This window comes from Vombatus ursinus, unplaced genomic scaffold (assembly GCF_900497805.2).
Source record: "Vombatus ursinus unplaced genomic scaffold, bare-nosed wombat genome assembly UNPS02000580.1, whole genome shotgun sequence".
Taxonomy (NCBI): domain Eukaryota; kingdom Metazoa; phylum Chordata; class Mammalia; order Diprotodontia; family Vombatidae; genus Vombatus; species Vombatus ursinus.
Window position 1 is genome coordinate 29,691,685 of NW_020940358.1, and position 26,838 is coordinate 29,718,522.

At 46.6% G+C, this 26,838-nt stretch overlaps 1 protein-coding gene across 10 annotated transcripts; it reads left to right on the forward strand.

Annotated features, from left to right (window-relative positions):
- The first annotated feature begins 4,243 nt into the window (after window positions 1-4,243).
- ZMIZ2 (zinc finger MIZ-type containing 2) lies at window positions 4,244-25,579 on the forward strand. 10 transcript variants are annotated; one of them, XM_027851972.1, is made up of 22 exons: window positions 4,294-4,320; window positions 5,597-5,735; window positions 7,159-7,247; window positions 7,756-7,829; window positions 12,355-12,498; window positions 12,760-12,874; window positions 13,331-13,533; window positions 13,878-14,070; window positions 14,739-15,002; window positions 15,396-15,575; window positions 16,326-16,409; window positions 16,608-16,779; window positions 18,545-18,686; window positions 18,800-19,010; window positions 20,180-20,285; window positions 20,513-20,670; window positions 21,085-21,152; window positions 21,481-21,549; window positions 22,063-22,307; window positions 22,811-22,983; window positions 23,145-23,390; window positions 24,156-25,579. In XM_027851972.1, the coding sequence occupies exons 7-22, from the start codon at window positions 13,346-13,348 to the stop codon at window positions 24,261-24,263; spliced, it is 2,607 nt and encodes an 868-aa protein (XP_027707773.1). In that variant the 5' UTR covers window positions 4,294-4,320; window positions 5,597-5,735; window positions 7,159-7,247; window positions 7,756-7,829; window positions 12,355-12,498; window positions 12,760-12,874; window positions 13,331-13,345; the 3' UTR covers window positions 24,264-25,579. The 10 variants fall into 10 exon arrangements, with proteins under 10 accessions (XP_027707804.1, XP_027707788.1, XP_027707773.1 ...); XM_027851982.1 differs by lacking the exons at window positions 7,159-7,247; window positions 7,756-7,829; XM_027851994.1 differs by lacking the exons at window positions 7,159-7,247; window positions 7,756-7,829 and having other exon boundaries at window positions 12,358-12,498.
- Window positions 25,580-26,838: the final 1,259 nt, after the last annotated feature.

The following is a 26,838-nucleotide window of genomic DNA, read 5'->3' on the forward strand; positions in this document are numbered from 1 at the left end:
TGTGTGTGTGTGTGTGTGTGTGTGTGTGTGTGTGTGTGTGTGTGTGTAGCTGAGGGGAGGTAGAGGAAGAATAGGCCATGGGAAATGAGCAAGTTGTTTCAGTAACTATTAATATGGAGTTGAGTAGAAGAGAAAGACTGTGAGCCAGGAACTGAACTCATTAAGGAAGAAGAGTGCCCTGTTCTAAAGGTCCACAGAAAATGGCTACCAGAATCCTGATTGGTTAATAAATATGGACTGAATTTGCCTCAAAAGAAGAGAGCTTATTGAATGATGGTAGTACAAAGCAAGTCTGGAAATGGCAATGGGGAGCCAGGAGTATTCCAGTTCCCCACAACAACCAGCAAGTTAGGGTATGAATGAATGTGCAACCAATGCAAGAATGCATAGGCAAGGGGCAGCTAGGTGGCACAGTGGATAGAGCACCAGCCCTGGATTCAGGAGGACCTGAGTTCAAGTCTTACCTCAGCTGTGTGACACTGGGCAAGTCACTTTACCCCATTGCCCAACCAAAAAAAAAAAAAAAAGAATGCATAGGCAGAGAAACCATCTCATCAGAATGAAGCCAGGTTTCAGTGAGTGCAAGATGGAGTGAGCAAGAAAGAAAAAGATTAATGATGAAAGGTGGTTTGTTACCTATGGAGCAGGCATTCCAGAGAGTATAGTGGAAGGAGTGGGTGGCTTTACAGTGGGCAAGATGGAGTGAGCAAGAAAGAAAAAGGTTAATAATGAAAGCCAGTTTGTCACCTATGGAGCAGGCATTCCAGAGAGTATAGTGAAAGGAGTGGGTGGCTTTACAGTGGGACATGATGGGAATTGAAGGATGTGGAGGAGTTTGACTGAGGGGGATAGGGAATAAAAGAGCAGCCAGGGGTTCAAAATCTCTGGGAGGGGAGGGGTAGGATATGGCAGGATTACATTAATCATTGAGGAAGAGTTCAGATAGGTTCTTGTAGTTCTTAGGAATTTGGCCTCAGAGGTGGAGTTATCCCAGGGTATAGCTGGAAGGGAGGTGGGGGAGGGGAGGCAACTGCTTTGGAATTGTAGGAAGTCAGAAAAGGTGCCTAGATCTCTATGGAATGACTGCTCTGGGAGGCTAGGAAGCTCCCTTTCTATGCTGGCAGGCCTAGGAGAAGCAAAAATTCCTTAAAGCTTAAAATCCTATAACTCAACACATTCATATACTTGTAGAGACAGTTAAGTACAACGAATACTAACTAGTACAGTGCTTCACTAGGAGTCTGGGAAACTTGAGTGGGTTTGCTAGTAGTGTGACCGAGAGCAGGCAACAACCTCTCTGAGCCTCAGGCAACTCTCTAAGACTTATTTACTAAGTTTTTGACTGCTTGGGGATCTACTTTCAAAGCTGCTCTGGCTGTTCCTATATGAAGCAAATCAGAGGTCTTGTAAATCAGCTATTGCTTTGCTTTTTAAAAAATTTAATTTATTTATTTTTAATTTTCAACATTCACTTTCCTAAGATTTTGAGTTTAAAATTTTCTCCCCCTCCTTCCCTTACTCCATCCTCAAGATGGTGTGCAATCTGATATAGGCTTTATATATATACATTCATATTAAACATATTTTCACATTAGTTATGTTGTAAAAAAGGATTAGAACCAATGGGAGAAACCACAAGAAAGAAACAAACAAAAAAAGAGCAAATAGTGTGCTTCGATCTGCATTCAGACTCCATAGGTCTTTTTCTGGATGTGGATTATTGCTTTGCTTTTCATTGCAGATGTTCTATTCCCTTAAGCAAGGGTTCTTAAAGTGGTATCCATGAACTCTCTCTCTACATATATATATATTTATGTATGTGTATATATATATATAGATAGATAGATAGATATGTGTGTGTGTGTGTGTATGTATGTATGTATGCAGGTTTGCCATTTCCTTCACCAGCTCATTTTACAGATGAGGAAGTGAGGCAAACAGAATTATGTGACTCACCCAGAGTCACACAGCTAGTAAGTGTCTGAGGCTGGATTTGAATTCAGGTCTTCCTGACCCTAGACTTGGCAGTCTACCCATTGTGACACTTAGCTGCCCTAGATGATAACCATATATTATGGGTTTTCTTTGTAATCCTAGGCATTTTAAGAAGATAGTGCAACAAAACTGTACTAAACCTTTTGGAACGCCCTATATAAACATTATTCTGAGAAAGGTCAGTTTTAGTAGACTGCCAAAGGGGTCTACAACAAAAAAAGATTAAGAACCACTGCTTTATGTTGTTGTTGTTGTTGTTTAGTCATTTTCATCCTGTCCGACTCTCCATGACCCCTTTTGGAGGTTTTCTTGGCAAAGATACTGGGGTAGCTTGCCATTTTCCTTCTCCAGCTCATTTTACAGATGAGGAAACTGAAACAAGCAGGGTTAAGTGACTTGCCCAACAAGTGTTTGAGGCCAGATTTGAACTCAAGTCTTTCCCACTCCAGGCCTGGCACTCTATCCACTGTGCCACCTGGCTGCTCATGTCTTATGCCTTATATTTATTCAACAAACAGTTATAAGGTTAACTATATGTAATCAATCAACTAGCATTTATTAAGCACTTTCTATATGTTGGGGAGGGGGCAGCATGACACAATAGATAGAGAGTTGGCCCAGAAACCAGGTAGACTTGGGTACAAGTCTAGCCTCAGACACACTGGCTGTGGCTATTGTGAACCTAGACAAATCACTTGTCTTCCCAAGTTTCTATGCAACTCTCCAGTATAAGTTTCTGTGCCATTGCAATGGTAGAGGGAGTTTCTTCACCCAGGAGTTCCCTATACCAAAGAAATCACAGGACTAGTTTCAAGCCCTTGCCCTATATGCAAGGCACTAAGCAAGTCTCTGGAAATACAAAGATGAAAAGGTAACAGTCCTTGCCCCTTAATTTAAGATCTGGCCTGGAGAGACAATATCTACATGTGTAAGGTCTAGGCAGGCTATGGAGGAGATACAAGGTTTAGATACACTACTGTTTCTCTTTATGGAGTTTATAATCTTATAGGATGGCAGATCATTGTAATACAAAGTAATATATTAGCGTTTAGGAGACGAAAAAATCAGGTACTATGGACCGGGAGGGAAGAGAAGAAGGTGCTTTCTGCCCTGGGGGAGTCAGAGAAATTGGAGGAGGTGGCTTTTGAGTTGGTCTTTAAAGGTTGGAAAGGAATTCAACCAGCCAAGTGGGTTAAAGCATTCCAGGCATAGGGAATATATGGAGCAAAGAAATTTACTAGATAGCAAGGCCCACGAGGCCATGAACCTCCACCCTACCCCCACCCCCCACTCCCTATCCCTCACCCCCCTGGACAAGACTTTGGCTTTGCATACAATAGGCTGCTTAAGAGCCTAGATGAATGGTCAGTACCAATAAGTCTAGCACTCAACTGTTGCTTTCCGTGTTTTTTCTCCTGAGTAATTGTGGTCAGACATACTTTTTTATGTCACCCACAGCACCTAGTCTGCCCAGTAAAATACTTGTTGGCTGACTGGTGGTTGTCCATCACCCCAATCAAAACCAAGTTTCTGGAATGTAGAGTTTACCTCCCGAATTCCCACCCAATCCCCACCCCTTTCAGTTTCCTGCCAGGACTCTGGGGTAAGAGTAGTGGAATGCACAACACAATTGGAGGGCACGCCTGGCTCTCGTTCCCAAACTGGCTACCGGGCTAGCGTGGCCCCAGTTATCCAGAATCACCTTGTTTTCCACACCCCACCTCGTTGTCCAGGGTGGGGGGCAGTTCATTATTACACCTCTCAAAAGCAAAAACAACCTCCTGGAAGCGGCCAGGATAACCGTAGTAGAGAAGGGGAGGGAGAGAGGGTGGTTGTGAGTGGATGGGGGTCTAGAAGGATAAGAAGGGGGAAGCGTCGCAGCAATGAGCACCTCTTCCCAGCTCCCTCCCTGCCCCTCCCCTTGCTTCAGGCAGCAGAGCAAATCCCCCCCCCATCCCCAACTCCCGCCCTCTTCTCCCTGACCCATCGATCATTCGGGAATGTGTTGCTCTCGCCTGAGGTGGGGCTGGGGGCGGAGCCAGTCTCTAGAACTCATGCATATGGATGATGCGGCGGCAGCGGCCGCTCCATTGTGCAATCGGAGCCGGGAGGTGGCGGTGGCGGCGGCAGCAGCAGCGGCCCCTGGAGCAGGGCGCCTGAGCTGAGCCCCCCGGCCGGCGCGGCGGCCGCGAGGCGGCATGGAGCAGGCGGGCCGCGGAGGCGGAGGCAGCGGCAGCGGCAGGCAGCCGGCGAGGCGCTGAGCTGGGCCCTGAGCCGCAGCCGGGCTCGGGGGCCCCTCGGCCATTCCGGGCGCCCGGCCGGGAGGTGAGTGGGCCAGGGCTGGAGCTGCGGGGAGGGTGGGCGAGATTGCGGCACTGGAGGGTCAGGCACAGGTCCCGACGCCGGGATCGTCCCGGGGTCTGCGAGCCCAGCTTCCTCCCGCCCCCGCCAGGGGCCGGGTCCCCTCCCGCCGCGAAGCGGAGCTGCCACCCTCATCGGGGAGGCCGGGGTCGCCATGGCAACGAGGCCGCCGTGGGGGCACGGGGGCGCGGGGCCGGCCGGAGCGAGGTGCCCGTGCCCGTGGCGCGCGGCCGGGCCAGGATGAGGGGCCCCCGCGGGGAGCCGCGGCCGCGCGCCCGGTGGGCCCCCTTCCCACGCCGGCGACGGCATCGTGTGGGTGTCCGGAGCCTGCCCGCCCCCCAGCCCGGGATTCCTTGCAGAGCCCCCTTTCCCCAGGGCCTAAGACCGTCCTTCCTAATGAGCTAGCCAGGTCCGACGAGGCTGTGACTGTTTGCCCAGTAGAACCTAGGCGGGTGTTGGGGCGCTCCTGAGCCCCCCCCCAACACACCAGGCGGCTGCTGCTTCCTCTGCATGCGAGAAGGGGGGGGTTGGCATGGGTGATGAGTAAGACCACCCCATCCCCCTTCTGTTCCCTTCCAGTCTCTCTGTTGAGACATACCTTGACTGAATTCCTTTCCTTGGGGTGGTCCTACGGAGAAATGACCCTATTGTTAGGCAGAAATGACCCTTTTGTCTCCTGAGGTTTTCTCTTTCACCCAACTTGAGCCATTGTTTGGGGTTTGATTGGGGAAAACCCAGCTGTTCCGAGAAACCATGAAGGTGAAGGGGAGGTGGGGGCCTCTGGAAACGGAGATTTTACTCATCATTCAGTACCTTTCTTACCTGTGTGTGGTGAGAGGAGTGGGCCTTCCTGGATAGCTTCTCCCTTTGCAGACAGGCATTGCCAGGCCTGCTTGGTTTGTCTTGCCAGGCCCACTTTGGTTTTTCTGTCCCATCTTCTTAGAGGCTTTCCCATTCCAAACCCCAAAATGTGCCCACCAGTGTAGTCTGTGACCCTACCTAGGCTCATCCTAAAAGGTGCTATACATTTCTCCTGGGTCTATGGTAGACTGTTTACCTTTTCAGTCCCCTGCCATGGCCTCCTCGAGAGCACACCCCATTCCAGAATGGGGAAACTGAAGCCTGGAGAGGCTAGAATTAGGACACTCAGGGGTGGAGCATAAAATAGCAGTACTAATAATAATGTCGGTAATAATGTCTTTGACTCAAAGTACTTCGTTTGTATTATTTATTCTCACAGATTTTTACTTAGAGAAGATTTCACAGGGACATCTACAGAATGTCATAAATCATGAAGGGTACAGATAGGGTGAACCTGGACTTAATCACCAAATCCTGGAGTACTAGAACTAGGGTGCACTCCTTGAAGTTTGAAAAAGGTAAATTTAGGATAAATAAAAGGAATTCTTATTTTTCATAATAAACTTAAAGAATTAATTATTCCAGGAGGTACAAACTAAAAATATAAATGTTTTTAAAATTAGCTAAATTAATAGATTATAGATCCATAATGAGTTGTTAAGGGAAACTAGAATATTGGAGTTTTGGGGGGGTACATCTCTGATATTTTATGATTGATATCTAAAAGAACAATTATGCTATTGCATAAAAGATCCCGTGGGATCAATGTTAGACCTACTGTCATGGATTGGACAGGCCATGTTTCTGACCCAAGGTAGCAATTCTTTTGTTCTTATTCGAATGACAGTCCTACGAAATAGATAGGAGCAGAAACTGTTTCCCCCCATCCCCCATTTTGCTTATTGGAGAGTTCAGGTTTAAAGTGATTAAGTAATCTGGCCAAAGTCACTGTGACTGAACCAGCATCAGAACCCAAGTATCTAGGCTCCTGCTTGATGCTTATTCTAGTAGCTTATGCTACCTCCCAGAAATAGAACACAGCCAGTCCAGTCACACAAGGCTGTGGCCCTTTCTAGTAGTACAAATTAATCCTCCTCCCTATATTACTTGGGACTGAATCAAGGGAATGTTTCCTTTTCTGTTCCCAGCCCCATCAGGAACTCTTCTGTCCCATTGTCACCATCCTATCTGTAGTCTTCTCTAAATTCATCTGATTTTCTTTGTCCCTTCTACAGTTAGTTACCTTTGCCTCCTAGAAGCTACAAGGTAGAAGTCTGTAGCTGAAGAAGTCCTATTAGCAGCTTTTTGCAACCTCTGGAGAATGAGTTGCTCCTCTTGGGAGTCTGGTTGATTAGTTGGGAAAGCAGAGGGGAATTGGATTGAACTGTTACTCCTGTTCCCAAATGAAAGCCTGGGCTAGCTAGAGAGGAACTTAAGAGAGTCCAAGTGTACAGAACCAGACTTACAGAACTCCTCTGGAGCCTTATACAAAGTTAGTACCCGTACGGTTAGACACCAAGATACTCAATTTAGCATGCCTTTGCTCTTTAGTAGGTTAAAGCTGTCTTGTCTCTTCCAGTCACTTAGGAGATTTTGGGTGATCTCATCAATCAACCGGGTGCTTTTTGAGTTCAGATTGTCCATGGTGAGAAAGAAGGCTAGAACCCCTCTTTTCCATGTTCTTCCATTTCAAGGTGGTCTGGATTTCTCATGCTATTTGACGATACAGATTACCCCTGTACCCCAACTTAATAGCATTGGGGATGTCAGTCTGTCCCTGTTGTCAGTGAAAGTAGGTTGAAACTCAACCTATTACAGAGAAAGGAGCTGTATACGGTGCCAATAGAGCAAAGGGAAAAGAAGCCAAGAGAGATTGTTGCTTCTGTGTTTTTCTTTAGGGGGTATAAAACTGAGACTCCTCCTGGGTTCTGTTGTTCCTAGCGCTGTTCCTGGGCCCAGAAGGATAGAGAATGAAATCTGCCTCCATCTCAAAAGGATTAGGATGATGATCCCCCAAGCCTTTCCCTTTTGTGAGTAAGAGACAGCCTGGTATGGTAAAAAGAAAACTAGATTAAGACTCAGGAGAACTGAATTTTAGGCCTGGCTATACCACCAACTTGTGTGACATGGGGCAAATCACTTAACCTCTCCAGGTCTCAGTTCCTCATCTGTAAAATGAGGGGTTTGGGTTGGATGATTTCCACAATCCCTTCCAGCCATAACATTCTGAGTTTCTTTGCCAGGACTCTGGTCAGCCTGCTGAGGTTTTGCAGAGTATAATGAATGGCATTAGAGAACAGTGATTTTTTTCTCACCCTAAAAAACTGAACCCATGGAAATCTGGAGGGAGCTGTCCACTAAAATGGAAGGGACCACAGAAATTCACAATAATTGAATATGGTAGAAAATCACCTTGTCTTTAGTAGGATTTAGGTTGGGGGAACTGAAAATATCTGTGGTCTCCTGTCCATGGCAGGAACTTAGTTGATTTGGAGTTCCCCACGCCCATGTGATAGCAGGCCCCTCTCTTCTCTTCAGCTCCAGCCTGATAGTCTCAACCCGAGGACCCAGTCCTAACACTAATCTGACCAGAGTCCTGTACAATTTCCTAGGTAAGCTGAAATGATTAGATACACCACAGAAACCTTCAACCCAGGAAAATTTCTTTGCCAGTCTTTCAGATTTCCTTAGATCTCTTGCATTCTGGGACGGCATTATAGGGAGCCTTATGGTGGAAGAGGGGTTGTAATGTTTCTGTTCTTCATTCCAGAGAGATAAGGCTGGGTTTGGGATTAGACTTTAGCAAACTGATGTCCCATGTAGCTACCTTCAGAGAAGGAAGCTTGTAGGTTAAGCACTGATTCTAGTTGCTTGAGAATCTCCCCACCCCCCTTCCTGTGTGTCATCCCTGCTTCAAGGATTCGGGGAAGCCTCGGTTTTGTCTGGCCGTTGCTGGGACAGTCTAGTAACTGGACCAGCTGAATCTATTTTGCTTTATCCTGAGATGGGTGAGCCCTGTGTTTGGGGCCCCAAAAGAATGCTAGTTCCTTGAGGGCCATGACAAATTTGATGTTTTGTCTTTGTGTACCTCATCACAGTATGGGCACATGGTAGAAACTCAATAAATCCTTGTTGAATTGAATTTAAGCCCTGGGGATAGAAAGTTATTGGGCCCCTGCTTTTCCAACTAAAGTTTGTAGACTCCATTTCAAGGGGATCAAGCCTTGACAACTACCAAAGTTGATAGTCCTGACCTCTCAGATCTTGGAACACTTACTGGTGGAGAGAGAGGTCATCACCTGAGCTTGTAAGGAACAGGAAGGGGTGGGAGGTAGGTGGGCTTGGCCTTATGTTGCCTAGAATTTCCTAAACCTAACTGGCAAGCTCTGGAGCCCAGTCTTCCCCTCCCCCTACTGCTCTTTCAATTAAACTGCATGCACTTAACTTCCCTCTGGGCCCCTCCCTATGACTGCCTTGCAGCTGTCCCTGGCTAGAAACATGCTTCTGAAAGACCCTTGTGAGCTGGGTTACTCTTAAGAGGCCTTATTTGCCCAAGGGTTAGGACTGGGAAACCCCACGTTCTATGACGAGAGAATAGTTGGGTCTTTGAAAGAATGCCTGAGCCTACTGACTCTTCAAGATTTTGGGGGGGGGGGGTAGGTAGTTTTTTTGTCCGGGATAAAGAACCCCATTTCCGGGCACTATGTATGAGACAGACTTTCTTCTTTCTATACCTTCCTGCCCTAACCAAGTAACTCCACAGTTCTCTAGGAAATTGACTTGAGTTCTCTGAGCTAGAAATAAAACTTCCCCTTTTCCCTATTACTTTCTTGTCTAATTCCGGCTCTCTCTCTGCCTCTCTCTGTTTCTGTCTCTGTCTCTGTCTCTCTCTCTCCCTCTCCCCCCCCTCCCCCCCTTCTCTCCCTCTCTCCCTCTCCTGCACCAGCTCACTAGTCAGACTACTAACATTCTAACTATCTAGAGTCTCAGTTCTGAATCTGGCTCTCACTTTCCTTTCTTTGTACCTCTGTTCCTTCTCTACAATTAAAAGTTGTAAAGTGGTTAGAAGAATAAGATTAACTTTTCCCATCCCCGCCTCCCCCCACCCCCAAGCTGGAAGTTATGCATAAAGTGCTTTGAATTGCTAACTGGGGGTGGGGTGGGGTCAGTGATTTAGCTTTAGTTATGATTCTCTTACTCAACTACCCTGAGTCCTTGGTATTTTGGATTGTTGTAATGACTTATGCAGTTATCCACCTACCCCCCAAAAGGCAACTCCGTTTCAGCATGTTAGATCATTGCCGAGAACACTGGGGCTGTCTTTAAGACTAGAGTCTCCTTTGTTCCCTACTATGGGACACTGCTCCAGGTGGGCTCCTTTAACACTTGAAGGACACTGATTCACATCTGCTACCTTTCATGGGACTTCTAAAGGACCAGTTGAAACAGCCTAGTAACCCCCAGTCGGGGGAGGGGATTGTTCACTGGTGAAATTAATCCTTTGGTTCCAAAGAACTAAAATAATGAGAGCTCAATAAAGAGGCATCTTGAACCTTCCCTTCCTCCTACCCCTCCCCCCATGAAAGAACATTTGGACTAGAAAGGATATTAAGGTTTTACTATTTCAAATTAGAAAACAACACACATAAGAAGAACATTGAACTTTGGTTCAGGAGAGTTGGGTTCTAATGACCTTAGATATGTCACATTTCCTCTTCTATAAAAGGAACTGGGTTACATAATTTCTAAAACTCCTTTCACCATTTGAAGGGTTCTTTAATTCTATAACTACGATAATGGATGTATGTGTGTGTCTGTACTGTGTGTTTACATACATATAGATCCACATGTATTTATGCCGGTTTTCCCTAAGAGACTTGTCTTTACTATTCTGCTCTTCCCTGTGTATAGCCATCTCACCATTTCTGTCTCTTTCCATGTCTTGGGCCTCCTCTATTTTGGTTCTACTGCTCTCCTTCTTTTACAGTGTATCTCTTAGGCACATGCTCTCTCTCTCATGAATTCTTTAATTTTTTTCACAATTGGCATTTTCCACATTGTCCCTTTTGTTAATTCCTTGGCTCACGGCTCACGAATGTTTCTGCATGTCTTGGGCAGGCTTGTCTGCTCTTTGGAACACTGTCATTCTTTTATGTACTTTGTGTCTTAAGTGTATCATGCCTCTTGTTTGCAACATCTCTTGTGCAAGTCATATCCCCTGTGTGCTTATGCCATGTGTGTGGTTACTGACAATTACTCATGCTGTATGTGTGTGACAGATGGGAGCAAACACATACCCTCTGACAGATGGATGTATACAATTCCTCAGACGGACACATGTTCAAAGTATGTCTGTGCATGTCTTGAGTGTGCATCTCTGCAAACACCTACCTTTCTGTCTGTCTCTGTAAAGGCCGACCTCTCTGCTCCTGTGTACTCTGCCCTGTTTTATATCCCACCTCTGGCCGAGCTTCTGTCTTCAGTGGGGTGGCCAATATCAGCCTTTCTCCCTCTCTGAAACGACTTAGCCTTACCAGCAGTAATGCTCACACTCTGCCTAGGAGGCTGGCAGACTGCACAGAAGCCCTAAGTGAGATGGCTGATGCCTAACACAGAGCACAGCTGGCCCAGGAATGGGAACAGAACTAATGCCCCCCTCCCCTATTCTGGGAGGAGGGGAGAGACTGTGTTAAAGGGCTCACACTGGATTCCCAGTCTAATGTTCCGTGTGCTAGAGAGCAGCTCCTGCTGCCTCCTGAGGTGACGGCTGCTTGGCTTTAGGAGAAGGAAAGGCAGCTGGCTTATATGCTCTTTCAGACACAGAAGGAATTCTGTTAGGTAAAATGTCCCTTGTTTCCAGGGGATTGGGGAAGAGACTATAGGAGGCAGAAAGACCTGGCTCTCTGATCAACAGTCAAGATTCTGTGCTTCATTTGAGTAAAGGTTTTGTTTTTGCTTTTCCCCTCTTGCCTTTTTTCTGACCTCCCATGCTATGTCCCTCTTCTTCCATGGCATCAGCTTCTGATAAAGAGGAGTATGGTGGTATCTGCTGGTGGTGGTAGTTAAACCACATTGTAATTCCTTGGACTCTGCCCTTCCCTGCTAATCCTCTCTGACCTTCTTGACCTTGGGTAAGATTCTATTCAGCACCTTTCCCAGAAAATAATTATCAGGCTTCTTTGGCCTTGTTTTTCAAGCCCCTGTCTGAATTTTCTGGGAGCTGAGCTATTGCCCTCTCTCCACCCTGCCTCTTCTCAGGAAGCTGAGCTCTGAGAACCCTTGCTCATATTGGACTTCTGGTTCTCGAACTTCCCCAAGGTCCCCAAGGCTCTGTCTTTTTACTTCTTCCATGCCTAGTTCCTCTAGGGACATCTTCATTTGTCAACTATGGAAATCCCTTTGAGCCGGAAAACACTGTAGTATCAGCCTTTCACCTCTGTTCTAGCAAATGATGGTAAACAAGAGCCTGCAGCTCTCCACAGCTGAGACACCTTTCCCTTCTCTGCCTGCCCCCTCTCCACCCACTTCTCCAAGCGGTTTCTGGTGGGACCCAGTTCTTCTCTCATTGGCCTACTCACCCCCAAAGTTTCTGCTGAAAGAAGCTGAGATTTTCCTTTTTTTAATATGGATACTGAAAGACTGGGAGGAAAAGTTTTGTACAGAGTGATGAAAACATTTGTACCCAGACATATAGCTTCCTGGGTCATTCATACTGGTGCTCTGGGTGCCTGTGTGGTAGTAGCTGGGCCACAGGGGGTTAATGTACTCTTCTTAGCTGAGCTTGCCAGGAGCAGAGGTTTGCCAGACATGGGCAGGACGCCAAGTTCCTCTAGCTGGCCGAGACACCCTGAGTATGGCCCCCTGGGTCCCTAAGCTTAACCCTGCCCTGCCTGGGGTGCCCTCCATGTGCTTCATACCCAGAGTATATACTCTGCTCATGAAAGAAGAGCCCACAGGACTGCACTCACTAGCTCCTGAACCCCCAAAAGAGCACACCTGTGAACTCTCCCATTCAGCTTTTCTCCATTCATTGTGGTGGGAAGGGAATGATTCAGTTACTCTAGTTTCCTATAAGTCCCTATAGCATCTTCTGTTGAATTTTCCTCAGAGGTGATAGTTTTTCTCTTTCTGTCACAGCAGCTTGGAGGGGCTGAGTCCCAGATTAACCCCATTGAGGTCAACTATATTCAAGTCCCAGACCCCCCTGTCCCTCACGATACTTCACAGCCAATGAACTCCATGAACCCAATGAAACCTGCCCTCCCCCCCCACGCCACACGGGTGAGTAAAAGACACTCCCATTCCTGTGTTGGGCCTTGATTAAGGCCAGGACCTGTGTGGTTGGTCTGTCTGAGTCATGCTTATGCTCTCCACTCCCTATCTTCCCTGGAATGACCTGTCCCTGTACCCAGCCCTCAGTTCCTCTCAGAACAGTGAATCCCTGTACTATCAGGCATCCCTATACCACCTAACCTCAAGATTGTGCCAATTCACTGTCTGGAACTTGAAATATGTTCCTTACTAGCCTCTTCCCCCCCACAGTGATGGTTCATTTGCGTATGAGTCTGTTCCTTGGCAACAGAGCACCAATCAGCCAACAGGATCACTCTCCGTGGTAACCACCGTGTGGGGAGTCAGCAATACATCCCAGAGTCAGGTAAACGCTTCCCACCAAATATTCAGGACTTAGCTGTCGCTCCCCCAAGGCAAACCGTAGACAGTTTTAGTTCCCTTAGTCTCCCTCAGAACGTTGTTCTCTGGGGTGTTGTAATCTCTCAACTATCCTTAGTAAATCCCCACCCTAACCCTTACATTCTTTTCCCTCCCTTAATCTGACATCCCGGCCCCTCTGTTTTGAAGTAGTAGAAGGCTGCTGTTTTAGAGCAGACTAGACTGTTACTTCCCATTAGAGAAGGGTTTCTTAGTCTAGGGTCTAAGGATCCACAAGCATTCCAAGGAGAAATTTCAGGGGTTCCTTAAACTTGGACGGGAAAAAAAAAAACCAACCGCATCATTATCTTAACATTTATATATCTAAGAACATCCTGAGAAGGGGTCCATGACACACTGCTTTAGAGGTTCTTGGCAATGTGAGTATTATTGCTTTTTGTAGGTTTTGGGAAGCCCCATGGGCCCTGGGGGGAACCCCTCTGGCAGTCCCATGATGCCTGGCATGGCAGGTGGCAGCCCTGCTATGAACTCTCCTCAGTTCTTGGGGCAGCAAGCTTTTCCAGAAGGTGGTACAAACAAAAGTTATATGCAGCAAGGAATGTATGGCCGTGGCAGCTATCCTGGAGGGCCTGGCTTTCCCACCAGGTAAGCACCATTTTATAGAAGGGGTTCCTGTCCAACTCTTTTGAATTTTGCCCATTTAGAATTTGGGTCTTTAGTTCACATCTAGCACAATGCCACGTACGTACTAGGGAGTGAATCAATATTTGTTGGTTACTTGTATATGCGCAGACTAACTGTGCTGCTCTGCTGACTTCAGATTTGACCTAAAACATTTGAAAAGGAATGAATGAGATTCCATTCTGCCTAAGAAGCTAGGTAGCTGAGTCCCATCTTCTGAAAGAGCTCAAATCTTAGCCTTATGTGGTTAATAGGAGGCTGCTTCTGAGCCAGGGCAGAATGGAGGTATAATCTTGTGTCTCCTGCAGCTACACAGGCAGTCCAAGTGGCCCTGGGGGCCTAGGTCTCCCCTCACATGCCACCCGACCCTCCACTGACTTCACTCAGGCAGCTGCTGCTGCTGCCGTGGCTGCTGCTGCAGCTACTGCCACTGCTACTGCTACTGCCACTGTGGCCGCGCTCCAGGAGAAGCAGAGTCAGGAGCTGAGCCAGTATGGAGCGGTAAGGTGCCTTCCCTGCCTACTCACCTTGCCCCTGTGTGCCCAGATTGAGGCAGCATGGTGTAGGGGAAGGACTACTGGACTGAGAGCCTGGGTTCTAGTCCCAGTTCTGTCGGTAATCAGCTGTGTGACCTTGGGCAAGTCACTTAACTTCTGAGTCTCAGGTTCCTCATCTCTTTAAAATAATCAGTTCAATAGGTTTCTAAGGGCCCTTCTAGCTCTAAAAATGGATAGTTCTGTGAGGTCACTGATAAAACACTGACTTAGTCTAGGTCCTCAGCACAGTATAAGCAGAGGGTTTTTTACTCTAAGATGGACATGCATGCATAAACTGGGGGATGGGGTGGGGGCATAACAGCTGTGGCTATACGGTTTCCCGAACCCTCCCCTTCACACTTCTGGAAACCCGGGGGAGTCTATTGGAGAAAGGGTGGGAGGGGCTCTAAATGAAGGATCATGCTATGGGAAAGATAGTAAAGAAGTAGAGCAGTGAAAGACCCAAGAAAGATACTGTAATATGATAGAGGTCAGATGGGATGTTAAAAGTGTTGTGCTGGGCTGAGGGATAAGCAAGAATGAATGTGGAGTTATTCTTTCTCTCTCTCTCTCTGTCTCTGGGTCATTTTTCATGGGTGGGGCCTTGGATAATTCCTTTTTCTCTCTCCCCAGATGGGGGCAGGACAGCCCTTTAACAGCCAGTTTCTGCAGCATGGGGGTCCAAGGGGGCCCAGTGTCCCAGCTGGCATGAACCCTGCCAGTATAGGAGGGGTGATGGGCCCCTCTGGGATCTCCCCCATGGGTTTGAACCCAACCCGGGCACCTGGAATGACTCCCTTGTATGGAGGGCAGCGACTGCCCCAGCATGGGTACCCAGGGGCCCCTCAGACACAGCAGATGCCCCGACAGGGAGTCAAGAGAGCCTACTCCAATGAGGTGAGTACAGAGAAAAGGGCATTGAAAGATCTGAGAGCTGCTTCACCCCAGGAATAGCTCAGATACCTCAGTTGCTCATGTTTATATTCTGGACTGGTTTAGGTTTAGGCAAGCATAAAGGATTATGAACTGCTGTCAGGTTGGAGTGAGCTGTCCAGGGCCCAGGGGGCAGACGTAGCCGAATCCCAAACATACCCAAGAATTCTCCCCTCAACCACCTCCCCACCTGACCTACTCTTGCATTCTTTCAGAGGTCAGAGTTCTGTATTCCATGGCCCCCATGCAATAGAACGGTGCTCTTCTTCAGGCTGTTTTCTTTTCTCTTCTAGATGCCTTTTCTCTAGTCTTAAGCCCTCTAACTATCTTTGGATATCTGTTTTATCTCTTTTCCAGGGTTATCCAGCACAGCAGTATATACAAGGTGGCCAGTATGCTCCCAGTACTGCCCAATATACACCAAATACTGCACAGCCATCAGCACCCTCCCCCTCATACCCTGGCCAGAGGATGCCTATCCAGCAAGCAATGGGCCAATACCTGTCCACCTCCAGCTCAGCAGGACCCTATTTTAAGGTACAAAGCCAATGCCAGCTTGGCTCTTAGAATTATAGTTTGGAAATTCAATCTAGAGAGGTTTATAAGGGTCTAAGTCATCTAAATACTCCTTTTTTTGTTTTTTAATCAAAAGAACTAAGCTCTCCATTTTACTATAGAAAAACTAAAGTATTATACAAGGACAAGTTCTGTTCTAGGCCTTGGAATCACTCTCTCTATGGAACAGTGACAATGCCCCAGAAGACTATTGTAGCCTGATCTTTCATCTACTACTCTTTTACAGTAGAGATTTTGAAGATTGCTTCTGCTGTGACTGAATGAGGCGGCAAGATACACTTTTTGCTAATGCTTGAGTTCTAGAGCTGGGAGGAAAGCTTCAGGGAAGGTGGTGCCTAATTTGTTACCATTCACTGCCTGCTCTATAGCTTCTCTCTTTCTACTCCCCCAGTTCTAGAACTCACGAGAATTAGCAAAAAGGCTCCTATAACACAAGTTCACAGTTTCTTATAACAAGCTTCTCCCTAGTTCTTTGTATGTTGAAATGTTTGTTGGTGATTTATTCAGATTGTGGTAGATTCTTTGGTGTTCTGTGTCCTCTATCCCACTTCTTCCCCTTTTCTCACAAATGCCTGTGATCCAGGGTCTTTCTATAACCCAGCATTGTACTCCTGGCCATCCCTTGGTATTCAAATGTTTGAGAGAATTCTGCACTAAAGGTACAGGCCAAGGCTCTATTTGCAGGTCACTGATAGTTTTTTTTGTCCCCAGCAGTCCACAGAGCAGTTCAATGGGCAGAACACCAACTTTAATGGAGGGAACTTCAACACCTACAGCCAGCCCAACATAAATGGGGTATGATGGAAATGGGAATATGGGCCCCCTTGTGAAACTTTCTTGACCCCAGGGGCCAGAACATGAGGAGCCACCGCTCTTGCCTCCCCTTCCAATATGATTATGCACTCAAATATAGACTCACACATAGACACTTCTGTTTTGGCCTAGTTATCCAGCCATTACTTGCCTTATTAGCTTTTCTCCGTTTTCCTGCAGCCCACCCGATCAATGCCTGGCTACCCCAGCTCCCCACTGCCTGGGAACCCTACGCCCCCAATGACTCCTGGCAGCAGCATACCACCCTATATGTCTCCTAGTCAAGAAGTCAAGTCTCCATTCCTGCCTGACATTAAGCCCAATATGAGTTCCCTGCACCCTTCTCCCTCTGGTAAGTCTTATTCTCAGGGTTTCTAAGAGTCTGAACTCTCAGAAGAAAGATTATTGAAGGCTAGGTTTGGAAATGAAGGCAATTTTTCATCTTCACATGGGAAGCCCTGAAAATCATTTAGTGATTGTAGAAGACTGTGTTACCTAGAAAAGCCTTTTTTTTTTTTTTTGCTGTGATAATCTTCTTAAAAAAGATTTTTATTGATATCGTTTGTTTTTCTGTCACCTACATTTCTCATTATATTTATTCCTCCCCTTTCCTGAACTATCCCCATAACAGAATTTTAAAAAGAGGGGGAAAAAAAGAGTTCAGCAAAACTATCCAACACATCCAAAGAAAGTCTGTGTAATATTCCACACCCATAACCACTCACTTCTGCAAAGGGAAGATGGATTTGTCGTTTCCCCTTTTGAGGACAAGCTTGGTTCTTATAATTTCCAAGTATTCAGTTGTTTTGTTCTTTCCATTTACATTATCGTAGTCACTCTGTGTATTGTTTTCCTGGCTCTGCTTGCTTCACTTTTCATTAGTTCATATAAGTCTAACCATGTTTTTCTGTATTCATTATATTCATCATTTCTTACAGCTCAGTAATATTCCATTATGTTCATGTACCATAACTTGTTTAAACCATTCTCTAGTTGATGGACATCGACTTTGTTTCCAGTCCTTTGTTGCTACAAAAGTGTTGCTATAAATATTTTGGTGTACATGGGGACCTTTCTTCTTGTCATTGACCTCCTTGGGGTCTGTGCCTAGCGGTGGAATCTCTAGGTTGCTAAGGCAGTCTAATGAAGAATTCAGAGAAACATGGGAAGACTTGTGTGAACTGATGCAGAGTGAAGTGAGCAGAACCAAAAGAACAGTAGACACAATGACTACCCTAATGTAAATGAAGACAACAGAATTCAGGTTGTATAGTGGTCAATATTGATTCCTACTGACTAAGGGTAAAATAGACTTCCTTGCTGTTAAGAGGTGGTAAACTAGAAGAGCAGAAAATTATACTTGCTTTCAGTCACAATCACTGTATTAGATGATTTTGCTTAACTTTTTTATGTCAAAGGATTATAAGGTAGAGGGGTTTGGTGGGGGGGAGTGACTGATGTATCAACCAATCAATTTTTTTTTACATTAACCTTCAGTGGTTGGAGTTTAAAAAAACAAAACAAAAAACCCCACCAAACCAAACAATTCTCTTAGCTGTTTTAGAACCATGGCAAATAGAATTTGGTAATCTGAAACCATCAGTCAAGTAACAAAGTGATGGGGACACCCTTAGAACTTGAGGGTCCTTAGGAAAACCTGAGGAGATCTGCCTTTCGTCTACACAGCCCCTGGAGTGTGCTCCCTCCATGAAGGGTTGGCAGGGGCAACATGCCTCTACTGGGCATCCCAGCTGGGGGCCCCTTTAAGGGGCAATGGAACTTTCAGCTCCAAACATTCCATGACCGTTGAAAGTGACAGTTGAGAACAAGGGGATGCCCAAACGCAGCCCGTAGCATGGCTCATCATGGCAGCATAGTGCAAGAGAGAAGGGGGGGATGCGCCCTGGGCCCCCCTAAGAACCAGGAAGAAGCGAGCCTTCATGATTGGCCCAGCCAGAAAGAGGGCGGTGCCCACCCCAAGTCCACGCTGCTGGTCGGATGCCGGCTGGGCTCCCCCACTGTCCCCTCTGCCCAGCACCAGCTCAAGCTACACGTCCGCTGGCTCTGGGTGTCGCTGGCGCCCGTTCCCACTGCCAGCCCCTGCCCTCCCCTTGCAGGAAACCCATGTGACGAGCTGCGGCTGACGTTCCCAGTCCGAGATGGGGTGGTCCTGGAGCCCTTCCGTCTGCAGCACAACCTGGCTGTCAGCAACCATGTCTTCCAGCTCCGCGACTCGGTCTACAAAACGCTGATGCTGAGGTGAGCACCTTGGAACCCCCACCTTCCTATCAGCCTGTTTTTATTCCCACTCGTCATATTTTGTGGTAGATTTTCTTGGTTACAGGCTGTTTGTTTCCTCTTCCCTGGTTCAGACCTGACCTGGAGCTACAGTTTAAATGCTATCATCACGAGGACCGGCAGATGAACACCAACTGGCCGGCATCGGTGCAGGTGAGCGTCAATGCCACGCCCCTGACCATCGAGCGAGGGGACAACAAGACGTCCCACAAGCCCCTCTACCTGAAGCACGTGTGCCAGCCTGGCAGGAACACCATCCAGATCACTGTCACCGCCTGCTGCTGTGTAAGTGACCCTTGGGCGACACAGGACATGGGAGCTGGGGGTGAGGAAGTAGGGTGGGCAGCATAGCCAGGGCCAGGCAAACATGAAACACAGGAGAGAGTTAAAGTTTGCACAGACACACGTATAGACTTGTACAGGCACACTGAGTGTGAATGTGTACAAATATCCCTGCCTGATGATAGTCAGGGTAAAGCTGCTAGGCCAAGTGAAAATGTCTGAGTTATAGGCTTTATCACAAAAGGAAAAGGTACTGGATTCCCTTCCTTGCAAACCAGTTGTTTATCTTCCAATCCCTTCTCTGTACCCACCAAAAGAGGAACACAGTTGCATGTGCTTCTGCCAGTTCTGTACTCATTAGATTTGGAGTTGACATTAATTTGTATAAAATGGTTAACAAGGGTCCCTGGGTATAGGACCATGCCCCTGGAGTCCTGGCTCCTCATTGCAGAAATGTCAGGCCAGGTGCCAAGATTGGATCACTGCTTTCCTTAAGGTTTCTTGGCTGTTTGTGGAGAAAGAAGCAGGAAAAACCTCCCCAAATGGAGGTTACACCACCTCAATCAGTATTCAACATAAAGAGTTATATTCAACATAAAGAGCCCCAAATCCCCTTGGTGTATCTCTGCTGCTCTAAGGAAGCCTGGAGAGTAGGCACTACAGGCCAAATTGTACAGGGCTCTGGAAATTGAACCCAGACCCAAAATGAGCAACAGTACATATTGTGAAGAAGGAAGGCTAACTTTCAGGAGATTTCTGGGCCCAGTTTTTCCTGTTTTTTGGTGGAGAGATGGGGACTAGGAAATAATCATTTTGATTAATTCAAGAGGAAGGGGGATCAGTATCTCTTTTTTTTCTTTACAAGTAAACCCTGGGTAACAGCAGCTGTGCTTGAGGCTTCTAAATGAAGGCCAATGTGAGGAGATCTGTGTCAAATAGAGGCAGCCACCTGTGTTCCAAATGGGGCCAAAGGAACTTTTATCCCACACCTAAAGACTCACAGGGGAGGGGGACGCTACAGGTACCTAGCTTCTTCCCTCTATTCCTTTCTCCTTTACCCAACAACAGCCCTGAAATTATAGGAGTTAGACCCGGGGGCTGGGACCCAGCAAGTGGGCTCCCTCAAACAGCTGGTCCCTGCCCCCCTTGACCTGAGCCTTCTTTTTGTGCAGTCGCACCTCTTCGTGCTGCAGCTGGTGCATCGGCCTTCGGTTCGCTCCGTCCTGCAGGGCCTCATCAAGAAGCGCCTGCTTCCAGCGGAGCACTGCATCACCAAAAGTGAGTAGCACCCGGGCCCCTGCCGATTCCTGCCATGAGCCTGCCTTTATGGGGCTTCAGAAATCCTGTTAGCCTCTGAGCCAGACAGCTATTTCAGATTTGTCATCATCAGATTTGACTCATCGATGCCTAATTAGCAGCAGCCTTTCCCCATTTATATCCCTGAAGTATCCCCAGCTTCTCTAAGCCCAGGAGCATCTCATCTGTGTTTTCCTCCCAATGATCAGTAAAGCGGAATTTTAGCAGTGGTACCATCCCCGGCACCCCTGGACCCAATGGGGAGGATGGTGTGGAGCAGACCGCTATCAAAGTGTCCTTGAAGTGTCCCATCACCTTCCGAAGGATCCAGCTCCCTGCCCGAGGACATGATTGCCGCCACATACAAGTAAGATGGTGGTGATAGATCATTACACCCCTTTTGTCCCTTGGGGGGGGATTGGGCTTTGAGATCATTTGTCTATCTGTCATGCCTTGAGCCCAGTTTGAAGATCTAGAAATTGGGAGGCAGAGGCTGGAGGGTGAAAATAGAGGCATTAGCACACACAACTGAGGCAATGTACAAACCCGGCTTGTTCAGCTTGGGTACTTCTTACAGCCTTATGCCTTTTTATATGTTCTTGAGAGTAAGGGGGTCCCTGTCCCCCCTGGCTCCTGACACTAGAACATAAACTCTTTGCAAGTGGGGATTGTTTCATTCTTTGTACATGTTTCTGTAGCAGTAGCATAATGCCTATTGGCACATAGTAGGTGCTTGATAAATACTTGTTGATTAATTGATTGTATCTGATCATCTTTTTAGTGCTTTGACCTAGAATCCTACCTGCAGCTGAACTGTGAGAGGGGAACTTGGAGATGTCCTGTCTGCAAGTGAGTGTAGGGATTATGCCTTCTGGAATCACCAAGGGGTTGGGGATTGGGCAGAGAGGATACTTCAGTAGTGGTAGCAATAATGGTAATTTGCATTTTATATAACATTTTATGCTTATCAAAGCAATTTGACACAACTTTGTGAAATATGTAAGGCAAGGTAAAGTTAGACACGGGAAAACTTGCATTTCATAATGATGGAGTGACTTCTCCAAGGTTTGTCATAGACATTGGTTCCCCAGAGAGTTAGCTTGGGGTAGAGAGGAGGGTATCTTTGAGGTAGAGACCTTATTACTTAACTGACAGTGTATCCTCTGTTTCTTTGCAGTAAGACTGCGTTGCTGGAAGGCCTGGAGGTGGATCAGTATATGCTGGGGATTCTTATTTACATCCAAAAGTAATTCTGATTGGACTTAGCCAGATTTTGAACTGATTTTTTCTGGGGCCACCAGAGGGCAGTCATGGCCAAGCAAGATGTAATGCTAAGCTCTACCAAAATCTTTTCACCCATATCACAGTTGGATCATGGAGTCTTCTCAGGAATTGGGCCCAGTGCCAACTCAGGGATAATATATCCTACTAACTTAATGATGCTGGGTACAAACGGTTAGATAATCAACAATTCATTCCAAATCAATAAGGATTTGAGTTGGAAGATCTCAGTTAAAACTCAAGGGACAGTAGCAATGCCTTACACACATTAGGTGCCCAGTAATTGTTTGTTAAATTGATTTGGGCAAAGAGATACTCAGAACTGAGGCTTAGTGAAATGGGAAAATGATATAAACGGATGAGGGTAGGGAGATCAGTTGGGATGTGTAAGATTATCAGTGAAGATATAGCATGTAATTAAAAGTTGATTGTATGTAGACGATAACCTGTTCTTTTGTGTGTCCCTTCCCCTCCCCAGCTCAGATTATGAAGAAATCACCATTGACCCCACCTGTAGCTGGAAACCAGTGCCCATCAAGCCTGACCTCCACATTAAGGAAGAATCAGATGGACCTGTTCTAAAGCGCTGCCGCACCATGAGCCCTACCCACATGGTGATGCCCAATGTCATGGAGATGATTGCTGCTTTGGGCCCTGGATCTTCCCCCTTTGCCCCACTGCAACCTCCCTCAGCCCCTGCCACCAGCGATTATCCCAGTCAGAGTGAGTACCAGCCTGATTGTTTCTTTTATAGTTTGGAGTAAGAATCCTCAGGAACCTGGAATGGCAGAGGGACCATCAGTGAAGGGTTTTTGTCCCCATTCCTCTACTCCTGTCCATCCTAGTCAATATTTGGGGGACATTTCAATAACCTGGCCTTATTCAGGGTAGAATGTGCACAACATTTTATTTTATGTGTTCTCTTCCCACCCGCAAGGATATTTACAAAATCTATTGATCTATCAGCAACAATAAAGGCTATCCTTTCTCTTTCTGAATAGTTATATCTAGTGTAGACTTTGGAATTTCTCTCACCAATAAGTGAGCTCTTTAAGTAAAACAAAACAAACAACTAGCCCACACAAATGTTTTTTGTCAGTCTTCTTCCATCTTAAATGCATTTTAAAATTTAATTTGCCTTAAATTGATTTCAAAATATTTCAAAAGCCACAATAAGGCAGTGTTATTTTGAAGAATGTATCTCACAAAACACCTTTGTTTTGTAGGTTCTAACTTTTCAGGCCCCGGAAACTTCCCTGATTCTTTCCCCCCCACCACACCTAGTACCCCAACCCTTACTGAATTCACCCCAGGGCCACCACCAATCTCATACCAGTCAGACATTCCTAGCAGCCTCCTGACTCCAGAAAAGCCTCCAGCTCCTTCCATCCCTGGACAGGTCAGTGCAGTTTCAGGGTAGGGTTGGGGAGGACGGGGGATGGGTGGCTTAAAGAATAATTTTTGGTCTCTACACCTCCAAAGGGAGGGAAACTGGGGAGAACAAATGAATATGCCTCTTCCTGTAATACTTCACTGTGTGGCTTCCTCCTTCCTCTTCAGATGGCACCATCAGGCCACATGGACCCATCTCACAATCCTGGCCAGCAGGGGCTGCACAATCCCAATCTCAGTGCCCCACCAGGGTCACAGCTCCATCATCGGAACCCGCCTCCCCAGGCCCGGCAGCCTTTGGGGCCATCAAGTGGGGCAGGTCCTACTGGCGAGTTGACCTTTAGTTCTGCTGCAAGCATGATGGGGCAGCCGGGGATGCCTGGAACCGGAGAAGGGCCAGAGCCAGCTCTGGATGTGAGTGTAGTTTACGTCTTGCTAACCAAACCTCTCTGAGAAATGTGAGACTCAAGGTCATTGAGAAAAGAGTTATAGATAGGGAAAGAAAGGTCAATTGTGTTTCTTGGTCACAGGGATTGTTGACTTAGGGCTGGAAGAAACCTTAGAATTCATTCAGTATTTTACAGATGAGGAAAAGGAAATCCAGAAAGGTGAGGAGATTTAAGGAAATGAAGTTTTCTCTTATTCACTAAAGGCAATGTGGCATAGTGAATAACTAACTTCGAAGTCCAAAAAACTTGGGATCGAGTTCCACAAACCATTAATTACAACTGTCCAAGATGATAGATTGTGAAGCAGGTGCCATTCTGGATTGGCAGGGCTCCCTCACTGAGATGTCCAGTAGGTTCAAACATGTCCCCACCCCTCAAACTATAGCAAGGCAGTGGGACAGAGTCAATGGAGGGCTAGACTTAGTCATTTGGAAGACCTGAGATCCAATTCCACCTTGGTTAGCAGAAGGAGCTCCCATAGTTACAGTCATAGATCTTTGACTGTCTATACAATAGCTGTATTAAGGTTAAAAAAAATGGTTTTAACAGATATTTTGTAATGAACATGTCAAAGCACCAGCATGTGGGGGTTGGCCCTGTAATTATAATTAGAGGGCTTGTCTCATAATTATTTCTAAAATAGATGGAGGGTGGCATGCTAACTGGGTTCAGCTTTGGAAATAGGACTCAGACTCTGTCTGGCTCTTGACATTGTTCACTTTGTCTTCAGCTCCTCCCAGAACTGACCAATCCCGATGAGCTGCTGTCATACCTGGGCCCACCCGACCTCCCCACCAACAGTAATGATGACCTGCTGTCCCTCTTCGAGAACAACTGACCCTTGATTTCATTTGGATTCGCCAGCTTAGGCTGGTCTCAGAACTGCCATGCCCACTCCTACCATCAACTCATCATTGCCCCATGGTCCTTACACACTCACCACTGTTCTCCCTCATCCAGAGGCAGGGAAACTAAAGAGTTTCAGCTGCCCATACATCACGCTCACCCAACCAAAGCCACTTCTGTCGTTGGTCAAACCTAGTAGCCACACACCGTCTCTGACCACTTCGGTTCGTCTTTCTTCCTAGCTGTTATGGCAGTTATTTCTGTCCAGGCCCCTTCCCTCAGCTCTCTGCCAGCACCAGGACTGAGGCTTCCTTTCCTTGGGCCTGATGTATTCTTTACATCTTCCCACTGCACAGTTCCATCCACAGTGTCCTAGCAGGAGCCTTGCCCCATCCCTACCCTGACTGGTACCAGCCCTCCATCTGACTCTGGCTTTGAGCCTTCTGTTTTATCTTCCTCCTGAATGTGGCAGAGTTGGGGGAGAAGCCGAGCATGGTCTGATGTTCTGGGCCTGTGGACTCTGGGAGGGCCCTGGGTTTTTTTTCTTCCTGGCTTGATGATGAAGCCCTACTAATTCATCTTTAGTAGTCATTACGTATGTGGACCTAACGGCTACAGCAAACCCGTGCTATCCTTCATTGGGTATCAAGGAACTGTCATGTAGACTGGATCTCTCCCCACCAGCCTCGTTCTATCTGTGGCACCCATGTTCCCTCTTCCCCATCCCAAGCCCAAGTGCAAGAGGCTGTGTAGGGTGGGATTGGGGGGGAGAGAGGTGATTAATTACAAAGCACAAAATGTACATAGTGTAGAAACACTAAAAGCAGGGAAAAAAAAAAAGGGAAAAAAAGCTATTTAAAGGAAAGCGAGTCCCTCTGTTGTACAGCCCCCCTGGTTCCCCCATTCTTTCCCTTGTTCCCATAAATGTGCATATTCCCTGACTTTGTATGAGTGACCATTCCATTGGGGAGTAGGGGTCCCAAGCTTCAGCCCTGGCAGAGAATATACTTGGGGGGAGGGGGGAGTTGTTATTCACCAGGATGTAGAAATTCTTTGGCTGTGCCCTTCATCCCCCAGATCCCCCTTTCTGCAAAGTAAACAAGTAACAGCCATGTTTTTAAAAAACCACCTTCCCTTTACCTATACCCCTGGGGAGAGAATCCAAGTGGTAAACTGTCCCTTTTTGGAAAACCATTGCATCCATCTGGCTTATGGGGCCAGAGCCATGTGTGTGAGCAGTACTGCCCAGGGGGTCGTTTTGTGTATCCTGTTTCAGTATCTGTATTAAAGGATTCCCTTTTGGTGGGCCTTGCTTGACTCACCTCCTTTGTGCTCTGAGGTGGGGAGAGGGGGCCAGGGATGCCTATGCTTTCAACCTACCTTCCAGGAGCCAGTACCCTAAACCAACAAGGGCAGATCTTTGCCCTGGTGTTATAATATGGTTCATAGCCCTAGATTCCTCTAGCAGGTCAAAGCACCTGGTCTTTTTTTTTTTTTTTTTTTGATTTATCAACAATCACTTCCATATGCTTTTGAGTTGAAAATTTTTCTCCCCCTTCCTCCTCCCCCAAGACTGCGCACAATCTGATATAGGCTATACATTTACATTCCTATTAAACATTTTCACATTAGTCATGTTGTAAGTAAGAATTAGAACCAAAAGGAGGAGCCACCAGAAAACGGAGACAAAACTCAACAGGAAAAAAAAAATAGCAAATAGTATGCTTCGATCTGCATTTTTTTGAATGTGGCTAGCATTTTCCATCACAAAGCCTTTGGAGATGTCTTAGATCCTTGCATTGCTGAGAAGAGCCAAGTCTGCCAAAATTAGTCATCGCACAATGTGACTGTTACCGTGTACAACTTTCTCCTTGTTCTGCTCACTTCGCTCAGCATCGGAACATACAAGTCTTTCCAGGTTTTTCTAAAATCAGCCTGTTCATTTCTTATAGCACAGTAGTATTCCATTACATTCATATACCACAATTTGTTCAGCCATTCCCTAATTGATGGGCATCCTTTCAAGTGGTATTTCAGGGTCAAAGGGTATGCACATTTTTATAGCCCTTTGGGCATAGTTCCAAATTGCTCTCCAAAACGGCTGGATCATTTCACAACTCCACCAACAATGCATTAGAAATCATCTGGTCTTAACAATTCTAGTGTTCTAGTTCCTAACAAATATTAAGCTCTGACTATATGCCAGGCACTGTTAGTCACCTGGGATTCAAATATGAAAAAATCACCTTCAAGGATTCTGATTTCTGTTAACTTTGAGTCTACCTCACCATTATTCCCCTGCTGGGAAGATTTCATGGAGGCCAAAGCTTTTCTCATTTCATCTGTTAGTACCACGCTAACTATCCTGTCTGCTCCTGCTCCATTGGCAGGGGAATTGTTCCAGCCTCCTCCCTGGCCAAGGTTCAATTATTCCAACCCCTATGGAAAATTCCCTTTTCCCCTGGAATTTTCCAAGTTTGACTTCAACCTGAGGGTGATTGTATGAACCATAGCTGGGCAAAAAGGAAATCTGGACTCCCTGATTTGTATGGAGATTTGCCATCTTC

Excerpts from the sequence above, each read along its gene's own strand:
- ZMIZ2 (XM_027852020.1), top strand. The coding sequence starts at position 12,448 with ATGAACTCCATGAACCCAATGAAACCTGCCCTCCCCCCCCACGCCACA. Across the intron at positions 20,286-20,512 it reads GGAGCACTGCATCACCAAAA|TAAAGCGGAATTTTAGCAGT; the intron begins GTGAGTAGCACC and ends CCCAATGATCAG. Across the intron at positions 21,153-21,480 it reads TGGAGATGTCCTGTCTGCAA|TAAGACTGCGTTGCTGGAAG; the intron begins GTGAGTGTAGGG and ends GTTTCTTTGCAG.